At 41.8% G+C, this 22,105-nt stretch overlaps 1 protein-coding gene across 3 annotated transcripts; it reads left to right on the top strand.

The window, feature by feature from the left end:
- Positions 1–1,333: 1,333 nt before the first annotated feature.
- Positions 1,334–16,787, top strand: DYRK2 (dual specificity tyrosine phosphorylation regulated kinase 2). 3 transcript variants are annotated; one of them, XM_017822172.1, is made up of 4 exons: positions 1,340–1,379; positions 1,813–1,872; positions 2,609–2,745; positions 11,071–16,787. In XM_017822172.1, exons 2-4 carry the CDS (start codon positions 1,818–1,820, stop codon positions 12,670–12,672), a joined length of 1,794 nt encoding a protein of 597 aa, XP_017677661.1. In that variant the 5' UTR covers positions 1,340–1,379; positions 1,813–1,817; the 3' UTR covers positions 12,673–16,787. The 3 variants fall into 3 exon arrangements, with proteins under 3 accessions (XP_017677663.1, XP_017677661.1, XP_017677662.1); XM_017822174.1 differs by lacking the exons at positions 1,813–1,872; positions 2,609–2,745 and having other exon boundaries at positions 1,334–1,379; XM_017822173.1 differs by lacking the exons at positions 1,340–1,379; positions 2,609–2,745 and having other exon boundaries at positions 1,598–1,872.
- Positions 16,788–22,105: the final 5,318 nt, after the last annotated feature.

The raw sequence follows: 22,105 nt of genomic DNA, 5'->3' as shown, positions 1-22,105 counted from the left end.
ACACTCAGAAAAGGCACATCATTTAAAATGAAAAACTCCTGCAAGCCCTATGGAAACATAATTGATATCAATTCTGGTTTTTCTTATCCAGCTTGAAGGTGAACAAGCCCTTCCCCTCTTTAGACTAACTAGAAAAGTATTTTTTTTTCATTCCTGAAACGTTTAAGATATCTGAGAACACTAATGTTATTGCAGTGTTTGATATTCAGATAGCTTTGATGTGCATGCGCAGCTTCTGAAAATTATGAGAAAATACAGAAAGTAATCAGAAAACACCATTTATACACCTGGCAGCCAATGGGAAAGGACACAGGGAGGGCCTGTGGACATCTACAGGGATATTGAGGAAGACAAAGCTTTTTTTCAGCTACAGTGAAGGAAAAGATTAGGTGGGTGTGGATGGGAGAAAGTATGATTGTTTTCTCTGCATGACAGGAGGGGTTAGGGAAATTGTTTATTTCTTTGTACCAGTACAGGAAATGTCTTTGCTTATACACGTATCTGTGGCATGGGAAGAGGCAAAGAAGCAGATTTTTTTTTTTCCTTAGGCATAAGAAAAGGGGAGATTCATTTTTTTTCTCTTCTGTGGAAGGGGATGAAGGGAGGTCTGTCTACACATCTACCAGCTGTTTCAAAAACGAAAACCTGCGAGGTCTGTATGGACTTCAAAAAAGGTTGAGCATAGGTAAGACAGTTCATTTCAATGCTGTCCCAAGCAGAGCAAATGTTTAGTCATCTATTTTTGGCTGCAGTGACGTTCAAACGGACAAACCAGGAATTCAAAGCATTGTACTCCACTAAGCACGTCGCGCAGTTTGGAAAACAAGGCCAGTACAGCCCCTCGCACTCTCCTTTCCCTCGTTCTAGGCTGGGGCACTTACGCCTCCAGGGCAATCCCAAAAGCTTCTTTTACCTCACTACCATTTTTTTAAGTATTCATCCCTCTACACATTTCAAGTTATTTAATATTCCTCCTACGGGGCCACCTTTGTCCTTCCAGTCTGGCAGAGCGAACCCCGCTGCCTGAGGAGCGGGAGAGGAGCTCCTCTCCCCTCCCCACGATTCCCGCACACGCCGACTTTCCCGCCGGCATCTCCCCCTTGCCCGTGCAACCACGGGCCTTGTCGGGGCGGGGGCTGGCCGGGCGGCCTGTGCCTGTCCCTGTGCCTGTCCCTGTCTCTGTCCCTGTGTCTCTCCCTGCCCGGCACAGACATGGCTGTGCCGCCGGGGTGACCAACGGCCGGGCGCGCGCCCGGGCCCAGCGCGGCGGCCGTTGTACGGGCGCGGGGACGCGCGGCCGGCGCGGCCGTTGTGCGGGCGGGGGCACGTGCGGGCCCGGGGGGAGCCGCGGGCCGCGCCGCCTCCGCGGCGGCGGAGCGGTAGGGAACGCGAGGGAGCGGCAGGGAGGGACGGAGGGAGGGGACGCGGACGGCGGGGCGGGGACTGCCGCTGCTGTGCGCTGTTTGTCCCCGCTCCGCCGCGCGAGGAGGAGGGTTCCGTCCGGCCGCCTGCTGCTGCTCCCTCCTCCGTGCGAGGGGACCGGGGCGATCGGGGCGGGGGCGGGGGAGGTGATGAGCTTGGGCCGGGGGCTGCGGCGGCGGCCCGGCTGCTGCTGCTGCGGCTGCGGCGGGAGGCGACGGCGGGCCGTTGGAGGGTCTGTCCGGCGGGCCCGGAGCCAGGGGGATGCAGCGCAGGACGTGTCTGGGCCTGGGTGTAGCTGATCGGAGAAGAGAGGCAGACACCGCCCGGAGAGGCCGAGGAGCAGCGGAGGAGAGCCACCCTGACATGCCTTTTCCTCTCCCTCCTCTCCAGCGGCCATGTTAACCAGAAAACCCTCAGCTAGCGCCGCCGCTGGTGCTGCCTACCCAGCTGGTAAGGAGCGAGTGGGCCGCCGCGATAGCCACCGCTGGGCCGGGCTGCGGAGGCCCGGCGGAGGGGGGACGGAGGACGGGGGGCTCGGGCGCCCTGCGGCTGGCGCCGCAGCGGTGCCCTGTGTGCCGAACACTGATCCACCCCCACCCCCCCCCGCGGCAGCCGAGCCCGGGGGGGCTGTCGGGGGCTGCACGTTGGGCTCCGGCGAGCTGCTGTCGTGCGGGATGGCGAGTTTGTCTCGGGGGAGCAAGTGGTGAGGGGCCGAGAGAAAACACTTGGGGAAACGACCCAGGGAGAACTGGGGGTCGCCGCGAGTGCCGGAGCGGCCGCGTTTGACAAGGGGCAACGGTGTTCGCCTCTGCTTCGCGCTGCAGACTTGTGAACTCCCGGCAGGTCCCCGGCGGCGCCGGGATTTCGCCGGGCCAGACGGCTCGGGGGGGACGGGCAGCCGTCCAGCCTCGAGGCGTGCGCGGAGCAGAGCCGGCTCGTTCTCCCGGTTAGGCGCCTGCCGGTGGCGGGTTAATCTCGGATGAAGGGTTTAGCCGGGCGAGCACGGCCCGCCTGCGCTATTAGCCGGATCGGTGCGTGTGTGCGCCGCGGCGGTGATTAGCTTTTAATGGCTTCTGCCCAAAGCAAGACGGGCGGCGGTGCCGGCCGAGCGCCGGGGCCGCCGCCGCCCCGACGAGGCCCGAGGGGCCGCTGCTGCCCTCCGCGCTCACCCCTCTGCTCTCCGCAGGCAGGGCAGGGGACAGCGGCCGCCCGCTGCAGTCTTCCCCAGGCACTGGAGCCGGGGTCTCCCGGGCAGGAGCTGGGACCGGCCCGCCATCGCCCCTCGCATTGCCGCCGCTCAGGGCCAGCAACGCCTCCCACACGGTGAGCCGGGGTACAGGGCGGGGGGTGGATGGGGTGCGGGGAACGGGCGTCTGACCCCGGGGTTTCGCCGCGCCGTCGCCGCTCGCCGCGTGTGCCCCGTGGAGGGACCGAGTGCTCACGGGCACCCAGAGGCTCATGGTGCTGAAGCAAAGCGCGTTGAATTTCTGCAGGCTGGATGAAATTTGCATGTTTGCTGTGAGGCTGGGACGCTGTCATTGCACACGCTGCTTTCTCTTGCCCCAGCTCCCCTTTCAGTCTGATTTTATGTCTCATTTTCAGTGACAAATTCGATCTTTCACACTCTCATAGACGAGCTATTCTGGTAGATGCATTTTTTGAGATGACATTGTTTTGGCAATGAGGTTAGTCACTGTGATTAAAGGGTTGCATGAACTGTGGTGAAAAATGAAGACTACTTTCTCCTTTATATGTCTGATTAGCTCAGGCCGATCAGTCTCTTCCCTAGAAAAAGCTATCACTGTGCTCAGGGACAATAATTGGATGAATCTACCTTTATTGCTGCAGTAGTTTACCTATAAAGAAATAATCGCTGATGGCATGAAAAGGATGTTATTTTCTGGTTCTGTGATATCTCACATTGTCTCCCACTTCTAGTTAATCTACTAGGAATGAAACTTCCCGAGTATGACACTATATATGGATAAGAGAAGATATCTCTGTCCTGAAGTCATGACAGAATAGAGAGAGGGGTCTCTATGCTGTCATGTTAACACTAAATATCTGAAATTTTTATTGCATACATTTCCTTTTAGATTGTGAAACATTTCATACTGATCCTGAAAGTTATCGATGGCATACTTTTCATGGAATAAATGAGTTCTTCGTGGAAGCTCACATACTATCTTTGTAAACATATGGCAGAGCTTTAAATGGTAATGTGACTATGGGCTAATGGAAGGTAAAACTATGCATTTAGATATTAGTGTTTCAGTGACTTTCCATGTAGCTTCTGGGGTAAAAGCATCTTATTCAAGTCCATTTATAGAAGGAATTGGCTTAAATTAAAAAAATAAGTATATGTTGGATATTCTCAAAAGGAATGATGAGTATTCTGCAAATTCAAGGTGGAGCTGCATGCTTGAAATCAACATCATTGTATATTTATGTAGCTAGGGCGTATGTCTGAATTGCTCATTACTATGAAAGGCCAGTTTTTTCATATTCGTAGGCCAGTTAAGTGCTGCTTGATTTTAGAGTTGGGGCAACAGCTTAGGGTTTTTTTAATAAAATTATAGAAGAGGGAATACAGTACAAACAGCCTGGACCCCAGTCATGGAAGTGCATTTACAGTAGGGCCCACAAATATCAGGGGCCCACATGTAGCAGAGCCCAGACTTAATTTAGAATTTGTGAAAGTGTGGTGGTTTAGCTGTTTATCTGTGACTGCTTACTAATTTTGGAAGTATAGAATTTTGATATTTTTATACATAGATTTTTGTGTATGTGTATTATATGGTGTCTGTGCATAAATAGATACATATGTAAAAATGAAGTCCTTATGAAAGCATTCAGGGGGTGTTCAAGTGTTATATTTCTGTCTCTCAAGTATTTTTATAAGTACATTATTTTGTATGGATGGATATGTTTATATATAGCATATGTATGTATGTGTGTACATAGAGATGAAATAATTATGGAAGCACACAGGGATGATCAAGCATTATATGACTGTGCTTCATGTCCCTCTAGATTCTGACTGTTCCAAAGTCTGCCTTGCCTTTGTGATACAGGGCCTACTCTACAGTATTTATTTAGCCTGGGGTGCTGTTATGGAAACACCTCAGACTGCCTTTCTGAATTTCATTGGTGATTATTTTGTGGTTGGCTAACATAACTTTTTGCGGTAAGGATCAGATATGACATCGGAATGCTGGATTTTGCCCTAAAAAAAAAGGGCAGTATCTGTTATGTGATCTTACTGTAAACTCAGTCCTACTGACCTCAGGTGACACTGACAGATTGAAACCATTGGCTTTATATCCCACCACTTCATTCAGACCTAGCTGAAATGAAACATTTCAGTTTTCTTAAATGATTTTCCTTCTTTGTGTTCATTTGCTTATTGTCTTTTCATCTCCGTTGTATCTATGTGACTTCTCTAATAGCTAAAAATGGAGTATTTGTGTTAAAACTTCCAGAAGGTACAGTGTGCTTAAATGGGTGAACTCATTGATGTTTGGGTATAAGTGTGTGCATTGTGTGTATACTAGTTGTGAAGAGAAACTGAGATTGAGCTTTGTTTAAGCTGAAAAGTTTTTCTTTTAATTCATACAGAGAAGAAATCTACTACCTATCATATTCCTTGCAGTAGAGAGTTGTGTCATCTAGCCTCTAGTGAAACTGTGGTCTCCTAGTTTCAAGTGAAATGTCATTGTTTGGTAGATTATAGTAGCATGAGTGGAAGGGGGGGAATATGCTGTTTTACACAGGCTTTATAAAAACGGACAGAGGTTTTGGCTGCAGTCTCTCCGAGCACAGCACCCTTTGTTGCTAAGCAGGCAGTTATGTGTTGTACCAGGGAAAGGTTTTGCTTATTTTTTTTTGAAGTCTGGCTTCATCCTAGGCTTATTTGTGTCTACTTCCACCCCTGACTATCTTTTTTGCCTTATGGTCGAAACCAAGAACTTATTTCCAACATGTCATCCTCTTCATTTTCCTCTCCAAAGTCATTGCTTTCTCTTTTGAGGGCTTAAGTTCTTGCCTTGATGATTGGAACCTTTTCCTGTTCATTCTCTCCTGTTTCACTGTGGTGTTCTTACATCCACTTGACATGCAGCAGTAGAGATTATATTGCTTGCCTGCTGCTCTGTTTGTGTAAATCCCCACCTGTCTGTGAGTCCCTCTTCAAGACTTGTCTCTGTCTTCTGCCTACCTCCATCTCTGTTCTTTCTTACTTGGCATGTATCCCTGCATTCTGCACTCTAGCTGTTTCTTTTGCAGTAAAGCAGTATTAATGTTTTTATCCTCTTCTCTAGCACTGTAGCAACAACCCATTTACAGTGCATGATTCAGTTCCCTCCCTCTTCAAGCCTTTTCTAAGATTTCTGTATGGCAAACCTATTGTCTTTTGCCACCACAGTTGAATGCTCTTTCATGTACTTTTGCATCAATCATTCAGTATTAAGCTTAATGTTTTTAAATTTAATTTTTTTAAATTAATTTACATTATAATGGAACAGATTCCTGAACGCTGTTAATATGAGGATCTGGTATGTCACATGCTGCAAATTTTTACTGTGGGCATCTGCTTTAAAGGAGGTAAAACCAAAAAAAATGCCTTCCTGTTGTGGTGTTTTCATGTATTAAATTGCAACAGAAATGCTGTCACATTAAGTGAAATAACTATGCAGTCACGACCTGGATTTCACTATATCTAGTTTTCTTCGGATATTTCTCCTTCTATATAAAACTTGAATCTAGAGGGAAAATGAAGCTATCTTAACTTTTAAGGGTGAGGAGGGGTGGGCAGGGAGTCTCTGAAATTTGGGCTCTAACAATTGGTAACTGTGCTTGCGGGGACTGCAGTACATCTAGGCACATCTTTCATATTTATATACTTCAGCTTATTTGCGTTGTCTGTCCTTTTGGGTTTCATCATGTGTAATAAGTGCAGGGTGTCCCAGAAATGTTCAAACTCACTGTACCCTTGGAGTCCTAACAGGATGGAAAAAAATTAAGAGTTGGTATCATTCTTGAGCCATAGTTCTGTCTGTGAACATAGGTGCTGTCTAAAGTTTACTTTTCAAAAAAATGAGCTTATATTGACCAGATACAACAACAACAAAAAATCCAAATGGTGTGTTTTTTCTACAGCTCTTGTTGAGCCACAAGCTCAACAGGGGCTTAATCTTTTTTGGTGTATAAGATTCATACTCCTAATACAACCATTATGATAATCTGGCATTATTATGGTACTAATTAGCAAGTATTTTTAGTTCTGAACAGAGGAATGCTGCTGATTTAGTTTATCAAGGAAAAAGAAGGCCTTTTGTACATTTCAGGCTGTAATCAAAAAAATAGGCAGTGAAGCATGCTACACCTGATACCATATGCCTCTAGTGTGTGTTAGACACAGTAGAGCTGAAATTGGCACACCCAGAAATGCTGTAAAGAGAGGGGTATAGAGTGTAACAATTATTCTTTAATTAAGTTACTACTTTAGAACACTCTTTCTCCCTTGTCGTCATCTATGCAAAATAATAGCAGATAATAACATCTTATTCCTGTGCAGTATTTCAACAGGCCATCATGATTGCTTTATTATTAAGATTTATTTTATTTTAGATTCTGATTGACAGCAAAATCTTTTTTTCTGTGGTTTTGCTCAAAATAAAAAGATAATATATAGCTGAATCATGGTCCTACCTTGGATGGTTTTATAGGGTGCTAATAATCACAGCAAGTGACTGTTACAAAGCTGGAATGTGATACCATTACATAATATCTTGATGCTTTTAAAATTGAGAAGAGGTATATGCTCCAGTGGTGTTCAATCCTATAGTTATAGTCTTGTAGGTCTTGAAACAGACCAATGCATTGGCTGAGTGTTACTGCAAAGGAATTGTCAATGGGTTTGCCTTCTTGTTAGCAAAGTGGACTCATCTTTATGCTACTTCTGTGTTGTTACAGGTCCGTGGTCTAAGTACAGTAAGTTACTGTTCTGTCTCTAAACCCATTTGTGCATACAAAGCGAAAAAACCAAACTCCAAGTACTCCCACCCCGCAAATAAAAGTTTTGGGGTTTATTTATTTATTGATTGATTTATTGATTATAGTTTAGGGTGTATTTTTGCTTTGTTTTGTTTTGCTTTGCTTGATGTATCTATTTCAAAGAGTAAGTGAATGTTTTCGGCATAGTCATCAACTTCCATAAACTGAACAAACCAAAGTTAAAGTAAAATCGTAACATCAATGTTGAAATTATGAAAAACTATTGAGAGGGAAAAAAACATTCCATTGTAACACTTGCTGTTATGTAATTGATGTTGCCAGAAGATTCAGGAAGATGAGTTCTTTGAGTTCAAACTTACCTGTTATTTCAATATGTTTTATAGACAAATGTGTACATCAGTTTTTGAAGATGTGTGCTACAAAAACGTGTAAATCTTAGAAGGTGTGGATGGGTTTGAGCACAGGCAATACAGTATATAATAAGTAAGCTTCGTAAGTGCTCATAGGTGGTCAGCTGTGTAGGTTATTGGTTCTGCAGAAGCAAAATGGAAACGTGTTGTAGATCTCTCAGCCTTATGGTTTTAGTTGAAAAGCTTCTTTGTATTGAGAACAGTTTGGTACTGGACTAAGACTATAATCCTTTGTAGCTTCCCAAACCCAGTAGTTGTGGTTCAGGAACTTACAGTGTCACTGGTGAAGCCCATGGACCTTGTAAGTAGTGCAAGCCTGAACTTGACAGCAATCTCAGACACTCAGTAGCCAGAAGTAGATAGGCAGAGCAAAGGTGTGGTGCAAGTCCAACCCTCATCCAGCTTGGAAATAGAAGATGTGGTGATTCTTGTGCAGGCAGTACTCTGAGATGAGGAAAGTCCATTTTTCATATTGACTTTGTGGTTGTGATATGTCTCATAGCTCTGAAACTCCTGTCAGGCTTTTTGAAAGAAGAGCTCTCTTCTTCCCCACAGCTTTTGGAATAGAGTCTGTGCTAATGTGGTGTCTTTTCTTCCACAAAGAAAACCAGTGCTACTGTCTGCATCTGCATTTGCATTCCCAAGTAGCAGCTGACTGAAACTGGCAAAACCAGTCACTTTGGATTTGGATTGAAGTTGGGATAATGCTGGTGATTTCATTCTGCTGCTTAAAGAAGAAGAGCCAACTTGTCAGCAACAAAAGAAACCATGAGACTGCCTGAAGGTGCAGGAAGCAGAGCTACGTGGTTTACACTTTAGAATGTGTTTGCAAACACACTTTTAGAAAAAAGAACTCTTTAGTCCCTTTCGAGAGGGAATAAATATTTGGGCTTTTCCCAATCCTTGAAGAAGTTCTCAATGCATATATTGACATAAACAGTGCTTAGGAAGGGTAGAAGATAGTTAACTCCGAAAACAGGTGACTTGAGAGAAAAAAAAAAAAAATTCAAGGTGTGAGCTGTGACAATGAGTACTTGGATTAAGAAATGCTTAAAGATGGTTTTCTCTGCTATACTCTTTCTACTCATTGTCTACATTAGTGTTGTCTACTCCCAGTTTGTGCAGATATGTTCTGCTTTGTTGTTCAACTAGTGCTGCAGAAGACATGTTTGTACCTGGAATTTCCTAGCTTGAGTCCTTGTATGGTTACTCTGCTGCTTCATTGTGCCTTTCTTACACAGTTCTGCAATGCTGCATGTGCTGAACCTCTGACATCTTACTAAACTAGATCTGGTTCTGAGATGGGTGATTTAGCAGCTCTTGCGGCTGATTTTTTTTTTTCTTTGCAGTAACTGCTGTTCATATAGAGGATCAGGGCAACCTTCAGGAAACTGCTACTACAGTGCACCTCAAATTTGACCTGAAGGAATTGCCTGTAGGCTTGATAAGCTGATTAAGTTTTCCTGATGATTTAATTTCTGTTGCTTTTGAGACATCAAACTAGGAAAGGAATTCTTGTTGATTTCCTCTATGTCTTCACCCTGCTTAAATGTTACAAACATCTTTGCTCTGAATTATGATTGTGTGGTAATGCTTTCTGTGAGATTGATTAAATTCGATAGTGTGAGCCTAAATTTCTCTGCAAACAAACATACACAGTCAAACTGCAGTGGTGAACTAAAATGAACCAGTTATTCAATGTGAGTCAAAATGGAATCAGAAGAGCAGTGAACAAGACAGAAGCAATCTCTGAGAACACGTGCTCTTCTATTATGTGTTTCAGAGCCGCAGATTTCAAAATATTGTCCAAAGGTGAAGCCCGTGTCTAGCTGGCAAGTCTTTGGGAACAATTTGCAAAAGCAGACTTCTGCCATATCAAACTGATACCTTAACAGAAGCACAAAGTATGCTCGAGTCTGCGTTGCGTGGCTGCGTTTTCTCATTAGGAAGCACTTCTGCTGTTGCAGCACAGATTTCATTGCCTTATATTACAGCACACAGCTGTCATTTTCGATTTCATTTCAGCAATCTTAAGTGAACAGGGAATGTGTTATCCTTAGATGCCTACTAAAAATAAGGTTCGGATGAAAAGTGCTCTCAGTCCTGGCTTGATATCTGTCTGACATATCAGTGAACTTTTCACTAGTAATTTGGCATAAATATTAAGACCGGTGAATCAGCTTGAGAGACAGCGGGGGAATTCTTCCCACATTTGTATAAGACCAGACATAAGACAAATTAATTTTCCTCTACTTTAGAGCAAATGAGGAATTCTAAGGACAGCTATTTTAATAGCACCTATATGCTTGTAAATTTCTTGTTTCTCCTTAAAAATAACAGGTTTAGTGCAGTAGTTATTTGCTGGAAACTGCTCAATGCAGCTATTTAGTCTCTTGTGAACGCTGTCAAGAACAAATGTAATTTCTAAAATCAACTATTGCTTTTTTTCCATTCCTTTAAAATAAAGTTACTTGTATGTTCCTTAAGGCAAAGATTTCCTTTCTACTCAAGTGTGCATCAGGCCTCAAATCTCATCTTAGTTAAAAGTTATTGTAAGACTGGTGTGGGAAAGTGCTAAAAGCTGTGCTTATTTCTTCATTGATAGGAATGTTTTGCTGAATTGTGACTGTCTCAATTGCAAGCAGTAAATGACATCTCTTAACTTCAGAAATGTTCTTTTTCTCTTTGTGCATGTCACAGCACATTCCTTATTGCTTAAAAATATATCTGGAACTTTTGATATATAGCAAATTTAGGGACAAGTTAAAATCTTGATTTCTGAAAATAGGTGACTGGGAGAGCCTTAGCCATGTAAATTCTAGCAGGCATTATATATTGGTCTCCAGGGTAAAACTGATACTGTTTTCTACAAAGTCTGATGTCCCTCAAGCATGCATCTTGATGTTATAGGACTGCTGCCTTGAAAATTCCTTGGAGAAATTGTTAACTTGTAACAGTAGCGCATTTGTGATTGCCTTCTTGGAAACATTTTGGAGAGTCATGAAAATAGCATTTGAGAAACAAGGATCGGGAAATTTAATAGCATCCAGCAGTATCACAGTATATGTGCTGTATTTCTTAGATTGTCTGCAAACAACTGACTTCTAAGAAAATACTTCATTTTGAGGTTATTTAGGCAGAATGGTGAGTTGCAGAATGAATGTTGAAGCATAGAGTTCATGTCTTTCTTGTTAACTGGGTATGTATTTATTTTTGATTCTAGGTTGGAGGCAGTAAGCACACAATGAATGAGCACCTCCATGTTGGTAGCCATGGACAAATCCAGGTTCAGCAACTCTTTGAAGATAATAGTAACAAGAGGACGGTTCTGACAACACAGCCAAATGGACTTACAACACTAGGCAAATCTGGATTGCCAGTGGTTCAGGACAGACAGTCAGAGAGTACTCACAGACGACAAGGAAGCTCCAGCTCTTTAAAATCTACAGATGGAACAGGCAAGGTGAAAACCTCTGTTATCACACCAGAGCAGGCCATGAAGCAATACATGCAAAAATTAACAGCTTTTGAGCATCATGAGATTTTTAGCTACCCTGAAATATACTTCTTGGGTCCAAATGCAAAGAAACGGCAAGGTGTGATTGGTGGTTCAAACAATTGCGGCTATGATGATGACCAAGGGTCTTACATACAAGTACCCCATGATCATATTGCATACAGGTATGAAGTCCTGAAAGTTATAGGGAAAGGAAGCTTTGGGCAGGTGGTGAAGGCCTACGATCACAAGATGCATCAGCATGTGGCACTAAAAATGGTGAGAAATGAAAAACGTTTCCACCGCCAAGCTGCAGAAGAAATTAAGATCCTGGAACATCTCCGGAAACAAGATAAGGATAACAACATGAATGTTATTCACATGTTGGAAAACTTCACATTCCGCAGCCATATCTGCATGACATTTGAGTTGCTGAGCATGAACCTTTATGAATTAATAAAGAAAAACAAGTTTCAGGGCTTTAGCCTGCCTTTGGTTCGCAAGTTTGCCCACTCAATTTTACAGTGCTTGGATGCTTTGCACAAAAACAGAATCATTCACTGTGACCTTAAACCTGAGAACATTCTGTTGAAGCAACAAGGTAGAAGTGGTATTAAAGTGATTGATTTTGGCTCAAGTTGTTACGACCATCAGCGTGTCTACACTTACATTCAGTCACGGTTTTATCGTGCACCTGAAGTCATCCTTGGTGCTCGTTATGGGATGCCCATAGATATGTGGAGCTTGGGCTGTATCCTAGCAGAGCTTCTAACTGGTTATCCACTTTTACCTGGAGAAGATGAAGGAGACCAACTGGCTTGTATGATTGAACTGTTGGGCATGCCTTCTCCAAAACTCTTAGATGCATCCAAGCGAGCCAAAAACTTTGTGAGCTCTAAGGGTTATCCCCGCTATTGCAGCATCACAACCTTGTCTGATGGCTCTGTAATACTTAATGGTGGACGCTCTCGGAGGGGAAAACTGCGTGGCCCACCAGAGAGCAGAGAATGGGGTAACGCATTAAAGGGATGTGATGATCCCCTCTTCCTTGACTTCTTAAAACAGTGTTTAGAATGGGATCCTGCTATCCGTATGACACCCAGCCAGGCTTTGCGGCATCCCTGGCTAAGGAGACGGTTGCCAAAACCTCCAGCTGGGGAAAAGGCCTCAGCAAAGAGAATTACAGAGAGCACTGGTGCTATAACATCAATTTCCAAGTTACCTCCGACTTCAAGCTCAGCTTCAAAACTGAGGACTAATTTGGCACAGATGACAGATGCCAATGGGAATATTCAGCAAAGAACAGTGTTGCCAAAACTCGTTAGCTGAGTTTGAAAACCCAATGCTGTTAATATGAGAAATACAATGTGGCTGAGCCTTATTTGTATGAAAAATTAGCTCAGATATACATTTTTATTTGCTCAATAAATCTATTCATTTGTATCTTTCAGCACTCATTTTAAATGTAAGAAATGTTGATTTGTTTTTATAAAAACACGGGGACAATGCTTTAAGTTTTTATACTTATTTTTTAAAATGTTTGTCTTCTACAGTACAATTAGCCTTACTGTAACTAGTGTGACACAGTAATAAACATCAGTGGCAGGCCACTGGTTACAACATGACTGTCATGCATTGCAGCGTGGTATCAAAGGTATTAACCTTTCTCTTCCATGACTCATACTAGTTTTCACCTGGGGTAAATTTGGAAGACCACTTTTTGGATTTTATGGGTTTGGTCTTGATTCTGTGAACACTTACACCTATGACTGGCTGGACTCCAGGGAGAACGCTCAAAGAATACAGTTAAGCACTTGTAAACTTGTCATTTGAAGTGGAGCATGTTACATTGCCATTTTCTGTGTGGTAGCCCAGAGAAAGTAGTGGGATCACTAATGATATGATCACCTCCTATGGAATGCTTTCTCTATTCAAAAGTAATGAACTTTGATTAAAACAAACATTTAAATATATTGCAAAAAATAAGAATGTCAGGGCTAAAATGACTGTCTTAATTTGCATGCCATGTGATACAGTGAGAGGAATGGGCAATCTTGGAAAGCATGAAGATGGCAGTGTGTCTGTTCCTCTGAATTTGAACGTGACAGATGAGTTGGTAAAGCAAGATGTTCTGGACTTCATTTCAGGTCTATAACATTGAGCATTCACACTGAGGTTCTCATTTTTTTTTCTTTCTTCTCTTCTGTTTTTTTCTAATGTGCAGCTTGGTCTCCCAGAGTCACATAGACAGAAGTACTCGTTCTGTCAGTTTTACACTGTAACTTCCAGACTGTTATACTACATGTATTGCAAGATTGCTTTTACTTCTTCTGATGGTGTTTGTGTGACTGTGAATTCTCTAGTACATTTACACTTCAGATCAAATCTACATGTAGGGACAAACACAATGTTACAACATTGCTTCCTGTAGAGGAGTACTTCACCTTAGACAGCTTAAAGGTAGTGGGAAACATCCTCAGTGGATAGCTTTTCAGTTGAAAGACACCATCCTAGATAATTTCTAATAAGGGACAATTATCAAAGGAAAGTTAAATGCTTGGAATTTGATTTAATCTTTGTCATCTGTAGCTGAAAATTAACTTTGAAAGAACAGTTAGAGACATGTGTAGATTTGTTCGTGTGTGTGTGTACTAATGCTTGGTTTTTCTTTCTTTTAACTGCATTCATGGAAGAAAAATGGTCTTTACTGAGGAATAGTACCTAGACCTAGGAAAGAAGTATTCACACGTTGTAGCATGTTTTCAACAGGAACAGTTTGAAATCTGAGGTCAATATTTTAATACATACAATGGCTGTGGACTACATTGGATGTATAAAACATATGAAAAGGGAATTTTAAACAAAGTAGAACATAATCTAGAAGGGTTTATGGATGTTAAAACAGGACATACTAGAATGGATTGCATTAAATGTCAGTAACTTTGCTTATAAACAACATCTATATACACATATTTTACTGAGTTACTTGTACAAATTATGAAAAATACTTAAAGCATGGTCCCCTGAGAGGCCAAGAAAGTTTCCGGTTAAGTTCTCCTTCATGTTCATTAATTTACCACTTACAGCTTAATTTTTGTTTGTTTGTTGATTTGTTTTATTTGTAATTTAATGTAAGACTGGGGGAGGGATATAAGGACAAAATGACAGAATTCTCAGGAAACATATCGCTGACCTTCTTGCCAAAAAGTCAACACCTAAAGAAGCTCCAAAAATAATTTCTGAGTAGAGGATGGTATTTGTTGATTGATAACTGTAAAAATTAGACTGTCAATCAACCATTTTTCTTACTTTTTTAAATAGAAAGATAACTTCCTGCCTCTAGTCAAATTAAATTATTTAGTGTTAAATGTTCACAACTTTATACAATGTGTGTAAGTGCAATATGTAAACATGTATGAAATCATGTTAAAAATGAAATATAATAATACAGCTAAGAGAAGTGGATTTTAGCGTGTGAATACCCAGTAAATTATGGTCAGTAAATTCTGAGTCTGGAAAAGAGATATATTAATTCTCATGTAAAATTAACTGACTCTCTTGACTGTGGGAATACAATATTGTGTATTTTTCTACAGTAACAGGGAATCTTTACTTTCTCCACCACCTACTTGGCTTTACTATTCCTTTCTACTTTAACTCTTCCTGCAAAAGTTAGGAAATAGGGATGCTGATGTTGAGTGAAAGAAGAATCACCTTCCTTAATATATTTTAAAGGAGATATTGATACATGTTCCTGCTTTTCATGTCAACTTAAGGTAAAAATATAATATTCATGGATCATTAATGGGCTACAACCACTAAATTTTCATGTAACCTGTTCTTAATGCCAATAATGCATTTATGATCCACGTTGGTCGTAAATGCTACCGGAAACTTAAAGGCCAAAATATAGTATGCAGAGCTATTTTTTTAACCCAGATACAGTGGAACTTCCTCTATGCTAAAGGAGCAGCTACATCATGGTTTTTATGTGATGCGGCTGCTTTTTATTGTAGCTTATTTATACCCCTAAAAACAGAGGGGGGAGGACATTGCCTCTTGCTTTGATGTGATTTTATTCTAAGGGCTCTGATAATTAGGCTGATAGAAGTTGGCTTGGAAACAGTGCTTAGTCTCACATGTTACCATTGTCTGGGGATGTCTGAGCTATTTTCAGATTTAGTAATAGCACAGTGTTGTCTTTGGTTGCAGTCTCACTTGGCTCAGTTTCTTGCACCACTGGTTCATTACCACTTAAGTGTGTTGGAACAAGAGAGTGATGCAAGATATGTAGATTAAGGATAGAGGATGGATTGTGCCCTTGGTGTTAACAATGTGCCTTTTGTTACAAATGCCGTGTTGTAGGGCATGCGTCTTGGCCTCTTTAACCCTTGGAATACTGGTTAGTAGGGATGAAAACTATTTTTAAGTGCTATACCTGTCTTAAAACATCCTGTAGATGATCCAGGCCTTAATAGAAACAATAAGGCAATCACACTGCTAGGGTGAAGAGGAAACTGTTCTTGTAGTATGTCTCGTTAAGGGGTTAAAGATGGCCCTTCCTCATTGGTTGTATTTTAACATCAAATTAATTTTTTTGAAATAAGTTTTTGTTATAGTGACACTAGACAGAAGTCAACTGTATTTGTAAAAATTTACCTCAAACTCTTTAGTTTTATAGTGTGATTTAATCCCAGGGCATTTGGTATGAACCAAAGTGCATTCCTTTTATATGTGCCTGGCTCTTATAAAGGTGGCCAGGGATTTTTACAATTTGGGTGCAAGGCACTTAAGCCACTTTTAACTTGGTGGGTGGTTTGGAGTTATAAATGACTTCATGGGAACGTTGAAAACACTTAAGACATAAGTAGCATCGGGCAATATTAGAATCTTTAGGAAAGAGTGTGCATTATTTAATGCTCTCCATTTGTTAGTATTTTTTTCTCATCAGTAATATTTGGGATAAGTACAAAAAGAACTCTTTTTCCAGTCAGCAAAGATTAGAATATTGCCCAGTATAATGCTATGGTAGCATTTAAATAAAATAACATTTGTGAATTATTGTTTCTAGGGGCTTGTACATCTCTGCTACAAATTGTAATTACTTAGTTCAACTGCTACAACTACGTCTAAGCTTGGGTTTTTATTGGGCAACAACTTAGACACGTGACTGTAATATGCTGCAACTGTGTGTACTGAAAACATGTGAAAAATGATTGAATGTGGACTGTGTATATATTTATGTATAATTTTCTGTGAGATGCTGCTGTTGCCACTTAACATTAAAGATGTTGTAGTGGGTTTTAATCCTAGTGGCCAGTTTTATGATACTGTATGTATTGTACAGCTGATGACAGGAGTTGAGACTGTTCTAGTGAATATTTGTTACATTTTACTGTTGTGGCCAGAGATCATTTCAGAATAAAATTTTATGTCCTACTTTACTTCTCTCCACTGTACTTTCGTTTTTTTTCTGGTCATAAAGAGAGCCCTTGGAGTGCTGACATTTCTTAAATGTGGAAAGGCCTTCTCCTAGCCCGCTGCAGTCAGTGGCAGCAGTGCCTTTGCCCCCCAGCGTGCTTACTTGTATCTGTATATAGTAATTACCCATTGCTGGAGGGTGACTTTTCTGGTGCTTTATGTGTCTTGACAGCCTTGAATATTGCCCAAAGGTTGCTTTTGCCCTGAGGTTTCTAAAGTTCTTCTCAGGGCTTAGTAATATAATTTGTATTTTTATTTGCCCTGTGCTCGAGAGCAAACATCTTTGGCAGGAATTTTGCAGGCATGGGTGTTCTAATTTTTTTTACCTGGTTTTGAAAGATTTTTTAAAATAACAATAGATCTGATTTTATAAGAAAATTTGATTGAGAAAGGTGCAGTGCGTGTTCTTTTTCTTAAAACTGCTTTAAAAAGACACAGATTTCTGCACTGATATTTGTGTCAGACTGAGTTTTCAGATTTCGTCAGACTTTGTAAAATCCCAAGATAGTGAGAACATACTAAACGAAGCTGTTAGGCTGGACTGAGCTAAGTTCTTTTCACAAATACATCCAGAATAATTTCACTGTCTTGTAAGTGATTAGCCACATTCTCTGCTTGGTAATGTCCATGTATGCCCAGAGCAGTTTCACTGGAAAGCTTTCTGATTAAGGTGAACCTAGGCTGAAATCAAGGGATTTTAATTACTCTTTAGTGTTGCCTATTCAGCAGAGTTGGGAGATGCCAGAGCACAAACCTCATCAATATTAAATACAAATAAACACAGTTTACAGCCTCAAAGAGCAGCCAGCCAAAAGTTACAGCTATGTGGCCTATTTCTTAATGACTATGTTGTTCTGAGGACAAAGGCCTTTTTCTTTTTTTTAGTTAGTTAGCTATTTTAGGGATTTCTTTTCCTTCTAATCTGTCTCTCACCATCTCCTCCAGCCACCTATCCCTCTTGCCATCTCCTGCACACTTCTGTCATACTTGGTTTTTCATTTGAAGAAGGGTTGGAGCCATCTCACCTGATTCCGGTTGACTGGAAGTTGGCTTTTGGCCTGAGCTATTTACTGAGACTCTCAGTCTGGTGGGGAGCGTGTGTTGACCTCTGCCAGCTCTCTAGTGTCTTAAGAGCTCAGATCTGTGCCTATAATGTGGCCCTTGGTATTCCATCGTGAATGAAAGTCTGTAGTTGCTGTTATCTCCACAGTGCTTCCTTTTGTGAGAAAATTGTGTCTCCCTTTGGATGTCAACTGTGCATCTATTGTTTTTATAATGGTGATCAGTATTGTGTTATTCACTTATAGATGCTACTACTTTTCTTAAAAATACAGTCTTGTTCCATTTTTTCAAGATCTGCTTATTGAAAGATCCAGCATGAATTTTACTCTTGCTCAAAACTTGAGAAATGAAAAAGGTAGATCCTATGTAATGTATCTGTTTAGGTCTATGGTCATGAGTTGCTATATAAAGGGGGGGAAAAAAGCACCTGTATTACAAATGAGGCTATGTTTCAGGTAAGCATGATTTTTCCTGGGTTCAGTGAAGGTTTAAGAATTTCAGCAGTATCAGGCTGAGATTGGGAAAATCTTAAATGCATCTCAGTATCTGAAACCATTGATAGCCTGTTATTTCAGTGGAAAAACTTCTTTGTTTGAGAACCTGTCATTTTAAACTCTATGCTGATAATTGAAGGATAACATTAAAGAATCTTCTGTAGCTAGAACTTTAAAAACATTATTATACATTTCTTTTTAAAATGCAATTTATAGGGCTGTTACACTGCTAGCAGTCTTGTGTTGTATATTTTATTGTTTCTGAGACGAAGAATATTCCTTGTCTTTTTCTTGAGTGTGTGGTACTAGACATCTCCCAGCCTTCAGATATGCTCTAGCAGAGTAAAAGTGTCATTTGTAGAACTGGTTTCTGTTCCTTCGCAGAAATCCTCTGCAGCTCTTGGAGCTGGGGTTTCTCTGTGTCATTTCCCCTATTTGGTTTTGTCTGTTGTTTGTTTGCTTGTTCATTTGTTTGTTTTTAAGAAGTGCTTTCCAGCCTCTGGCTGTGGTGAGTCTTGGATCTCTGCCAACTATCGAGCACTTTGGAGTAGGGCGTACTGCAAAAACAATGTTTCTTTAGCATTTTCCCCAGCAAGAAACAGAAAGTCTAGTTTAGTATCAAACTCCAAAGACAGGGAATGTGCATTCACCTCCGGGTGCTGGGTCCCAGTCTCCACACCAGCCGTTAACCTTGTTTTACTTCTGCATGAGGTTCAGCAGAAATGGGGGGTGCTGCAGAATGAAATGGCTTGTGTCCATCAGTTTGAGGGGGAAAAAGAGACTACAGTAGAAGGTAATGACATCTTTTTTGAGAAAGTTTAGGATATAGATGGAGCTAGGAAGGGTTCTGCTGAGAAAATCATGGCTGAGAGCTCTGCATAACACCTGGGATGTGGCAAATATAGTGTTCCTGCCAACAGAGTGGGAAGTGTTTTCCCTGTTTTGTAGACTGTGTTTTCGTTTTTTTTGGTTTAGTTTGGTAAGCTGCACATGACTGTGAATACTTTACATACCTAAAGATACTGTCTGGAGCAGCTGCAAACAGTGAGATTATTACTTTCTAACTAACAAATCCAAAGGTTCTCACTCAGAGACGGTCTGACCCGACAGTGCTCTGTGCATAGTACCCATGAAGTCCATTTAAAACTGTCTAAATGCAAAGCATTGCAATGAAGTGTTAAATCTTGACTGAACATAGTATGTGTGAGAAATGTCCACAAACAGAAAAGCAATTGAGAATTGTTTTATAAAGACTTTTGAGTAGTTTTCAAATATAGTGCTGATTTAAGACAACCTCTTTAATAAAAGTGGTCTGGATAAAGAGATAATAAGATTTTATTTCAGCTTTAATGTGGCAGTAAAAATTCCACATTTTTTTCCCCCAAGTGTAGGATCTTGCAGATCCTACAAATATACTTTGCTCAAACCATCTAGGTATAAAGATCTACTCTAATGTCTCCTGAGGGATAAGTAGGACCTAAAATTAAGGAATATGCATGTGTATGCAGTGTATGTATATATGTATGTGTGTGTGTACATATACATGATTCTTTGAAAAACAAACCCAAAAACTCTGCAGGCATTCTTTATAGTGCTTTACAAAGAAAAGAGATGTGGCTTTGTTTTTGCTTTGCCTCTTTGAAGGTTCAGTGTAAGTCCAACATTTTTGCGTTACACACATGGCAAAGCCATTTCTCCTGTTGTACTCCAGTTTCACTGTTGGGGTGCAGAGAGTAAACTTAAGCTTTCTGGCTGGAGGCAGAGGGTGCTCGGTGAGCAGGAGGCAGGTGCCACCCCAAGGACAGGTGGTGCTGTCACATTTTCTGAAGTGGACCTTCAGCAGTGAGAGAGGTGTTTTGTAGCTTACCTTGCTTGGCAACTGAAATTGTTCCTTTGGGATTAAAGCCTGAGTCCATGAGCTTAGACTGGATTCATAAACTTGAGCTGAGAAAGAAATCTCGAGACAGAGTTTGTAAAGTCCATAGCTGGAATTAAAAATGGATTTCTAGGGATCCTAGTACTTGTCACATCCAACTATGACACTTATAAATAGGCTTTAAATTTAAAAGACTTTTCCAAATGTCTGTGCAGAGAGTGCTTTGCCCAGGACATCCCTGGACTGATGGCACTGTCTACCCTGGACACAGATGACAGTGCTTTTGGCTACTCTGGAAGCCTGGTGCTCCTCCAGCACTTCTGGCTTCCTCAAGGTACAAAGAATACTTCATGGACAAAACTACCAAGAAACATTGCTAAGGAGAAACTAAACATTTGTGTATCAAGAGCACACTGCACAGGAGGCTGCACTGCTCTTTGCCTGAGTGTCAGTCCTGTGAGCTGTTCTGTCTCGCTGAACCTGCTCCTCCACAGATGTCTCCCAGGCCTGCCACCACCCATCTCTCTGCCATGTTAGGGTGGACCATCAGGGCTCATTCCTCCTGAGCTAGCCTGTCACTGCCTGCAGCTCTGCCTGCAAAACGCTTGCCAAAGGCAGTGAACAGCTGGTTTGGTGTTTCCAAGATGAAGTTGCTGCCATAGGGTACACAGCAAGGTGCTTCAGCCCACCAGTGGGAGCTGGCCTCAGCTGCAAGGGTGGCACTGGCTCTGCTCCCTGTGGGGCGCTCCTGTCCCTAACAGTGCACATGCAGCAGGGACATTTCCCCATTCCTTTCCTGCATGGCAGAGCCAAAGGGTGGTGCTTAGGTAATGTGCACTCATGCTGCAGGAGGAGGAGGGAGATTCTCCCTATCCTGGGACTGGTAGCTTTAGGCAGAGCAGCTTAGCACCTGTCAGGGTGGGATGTGAGGAAGCTGTAACACGCTGTTCCATTGGCACAGGGAGGAATGTTTCAAATCACAAGCGTTTGCAGATGGCCTGTCTTAATTAGCTTTGACAAGTACCTAAGTTCTTTTAAGTTACACCACAAATGGGATCCCGAAGCTTTCATTTTTTGTCACTTTTAAATAAAGCTTTTCCCCTTCTCCTTGTACAGCATTTCCATGTTTTTTCCATGTAAGGCTCTTGAGAAGAAATGAGATCTTTACGTAGCTTAGGAGCTATATTTTGATTGACTAAATGATTTACAATTAGGAGGTAGCTTTTGCCAGTGCTCTTTGTATGTTGTTTGAGACTTGCCTGCAACAGATCAATGCAGGCAGATCTGACAGCAAAGCATGCTGGTGCCTTCTCACAACGAATACCTTTCAACCCCAAATTTCCTCATTCCTCTGGTACTGACTCAGACCAATTATCTTTATGGCCAATGACTACAGAAGTTACAGAGTTGCACTCCAACGGCCATTAGTGGTGTTAAAACAACACTTGTGCAGTTATTGATGGTCTGTTGTGTGGGAGTACTGGTGCTGGCAGTCTTGTTAGAGCCTGTGAATGAACTGTGTGTGAAAAGAAGCTGAAGACAAGTGTGCCTCTACCTTTGAAGGCTGTGAAGCAGAAGTCCTTCCCTACCTAGTAGAAGCCACTTGTCCTGCTTGCCACATGAACTCAGGAGATTAAAAATAAAAGCTACTAGTGGACTACTATTTAATTTTCTTCATGGATCTCAGCTTTCAAATTTTTACATTTGTATATTTCTTTTCTATCTTCCAACCAAGACAAGCAGAACCTTTCTAGGAGCATAGGGCCTAAAGGACATCCACTACTACAGCAGATATTGTGTCATAAAATCCCTTACCTTAATGTACTATTTTTCTACTATACAAATAGTT

The sequence above is a fragment of the Lepidothrix coronata genome, unplaced genomic scaffold, assembly GCF_001604755.1.
Source record: "Lepidothrix coronata isolate B3197 unplaced genomic scaffold, Lepidothrix_coronata-1.0 Scaffold95, whole genome shotgun sequence".
Taxonomy (NCBI): domain Eukaryota; kingdom Metazoa; phylum Chordata; class Aves; order Passeriformes; family Pipridae; genus Lepidothrix; species Lepidothrix coronata.
The sequence above is the reverse complement of the archived record's forward strand: the minus strand, read 5'-3'. Positions and strand labels throughout refer to the sequence as shown.

Bases quoted from the DNA above. Each gene is read 5' to 3' on its own strand.
- DYRK2 (XM_017822172.1), top strand. From the start codon at position 1,818: ATGTTAACCAGAAAACCCTCAGCTAGCGCCGCCGCTGGTGCTGCCTAC. The intron at 1,873-2,608 runs GTAAGGAGCGAG...TGCTCTCCGCAG, and splicing joins TGGTGCTGCCTACCCAGCTG to GCAGGGCAGGGGACAGCGGC. The intron at 2,746-11,070 runs GTGAGCCGGGGT...TTTTGATTCTAG, and splicing joins CCAGCAACGCCTCCCACACG to GTTGGAGGCAGTAAGCACAC.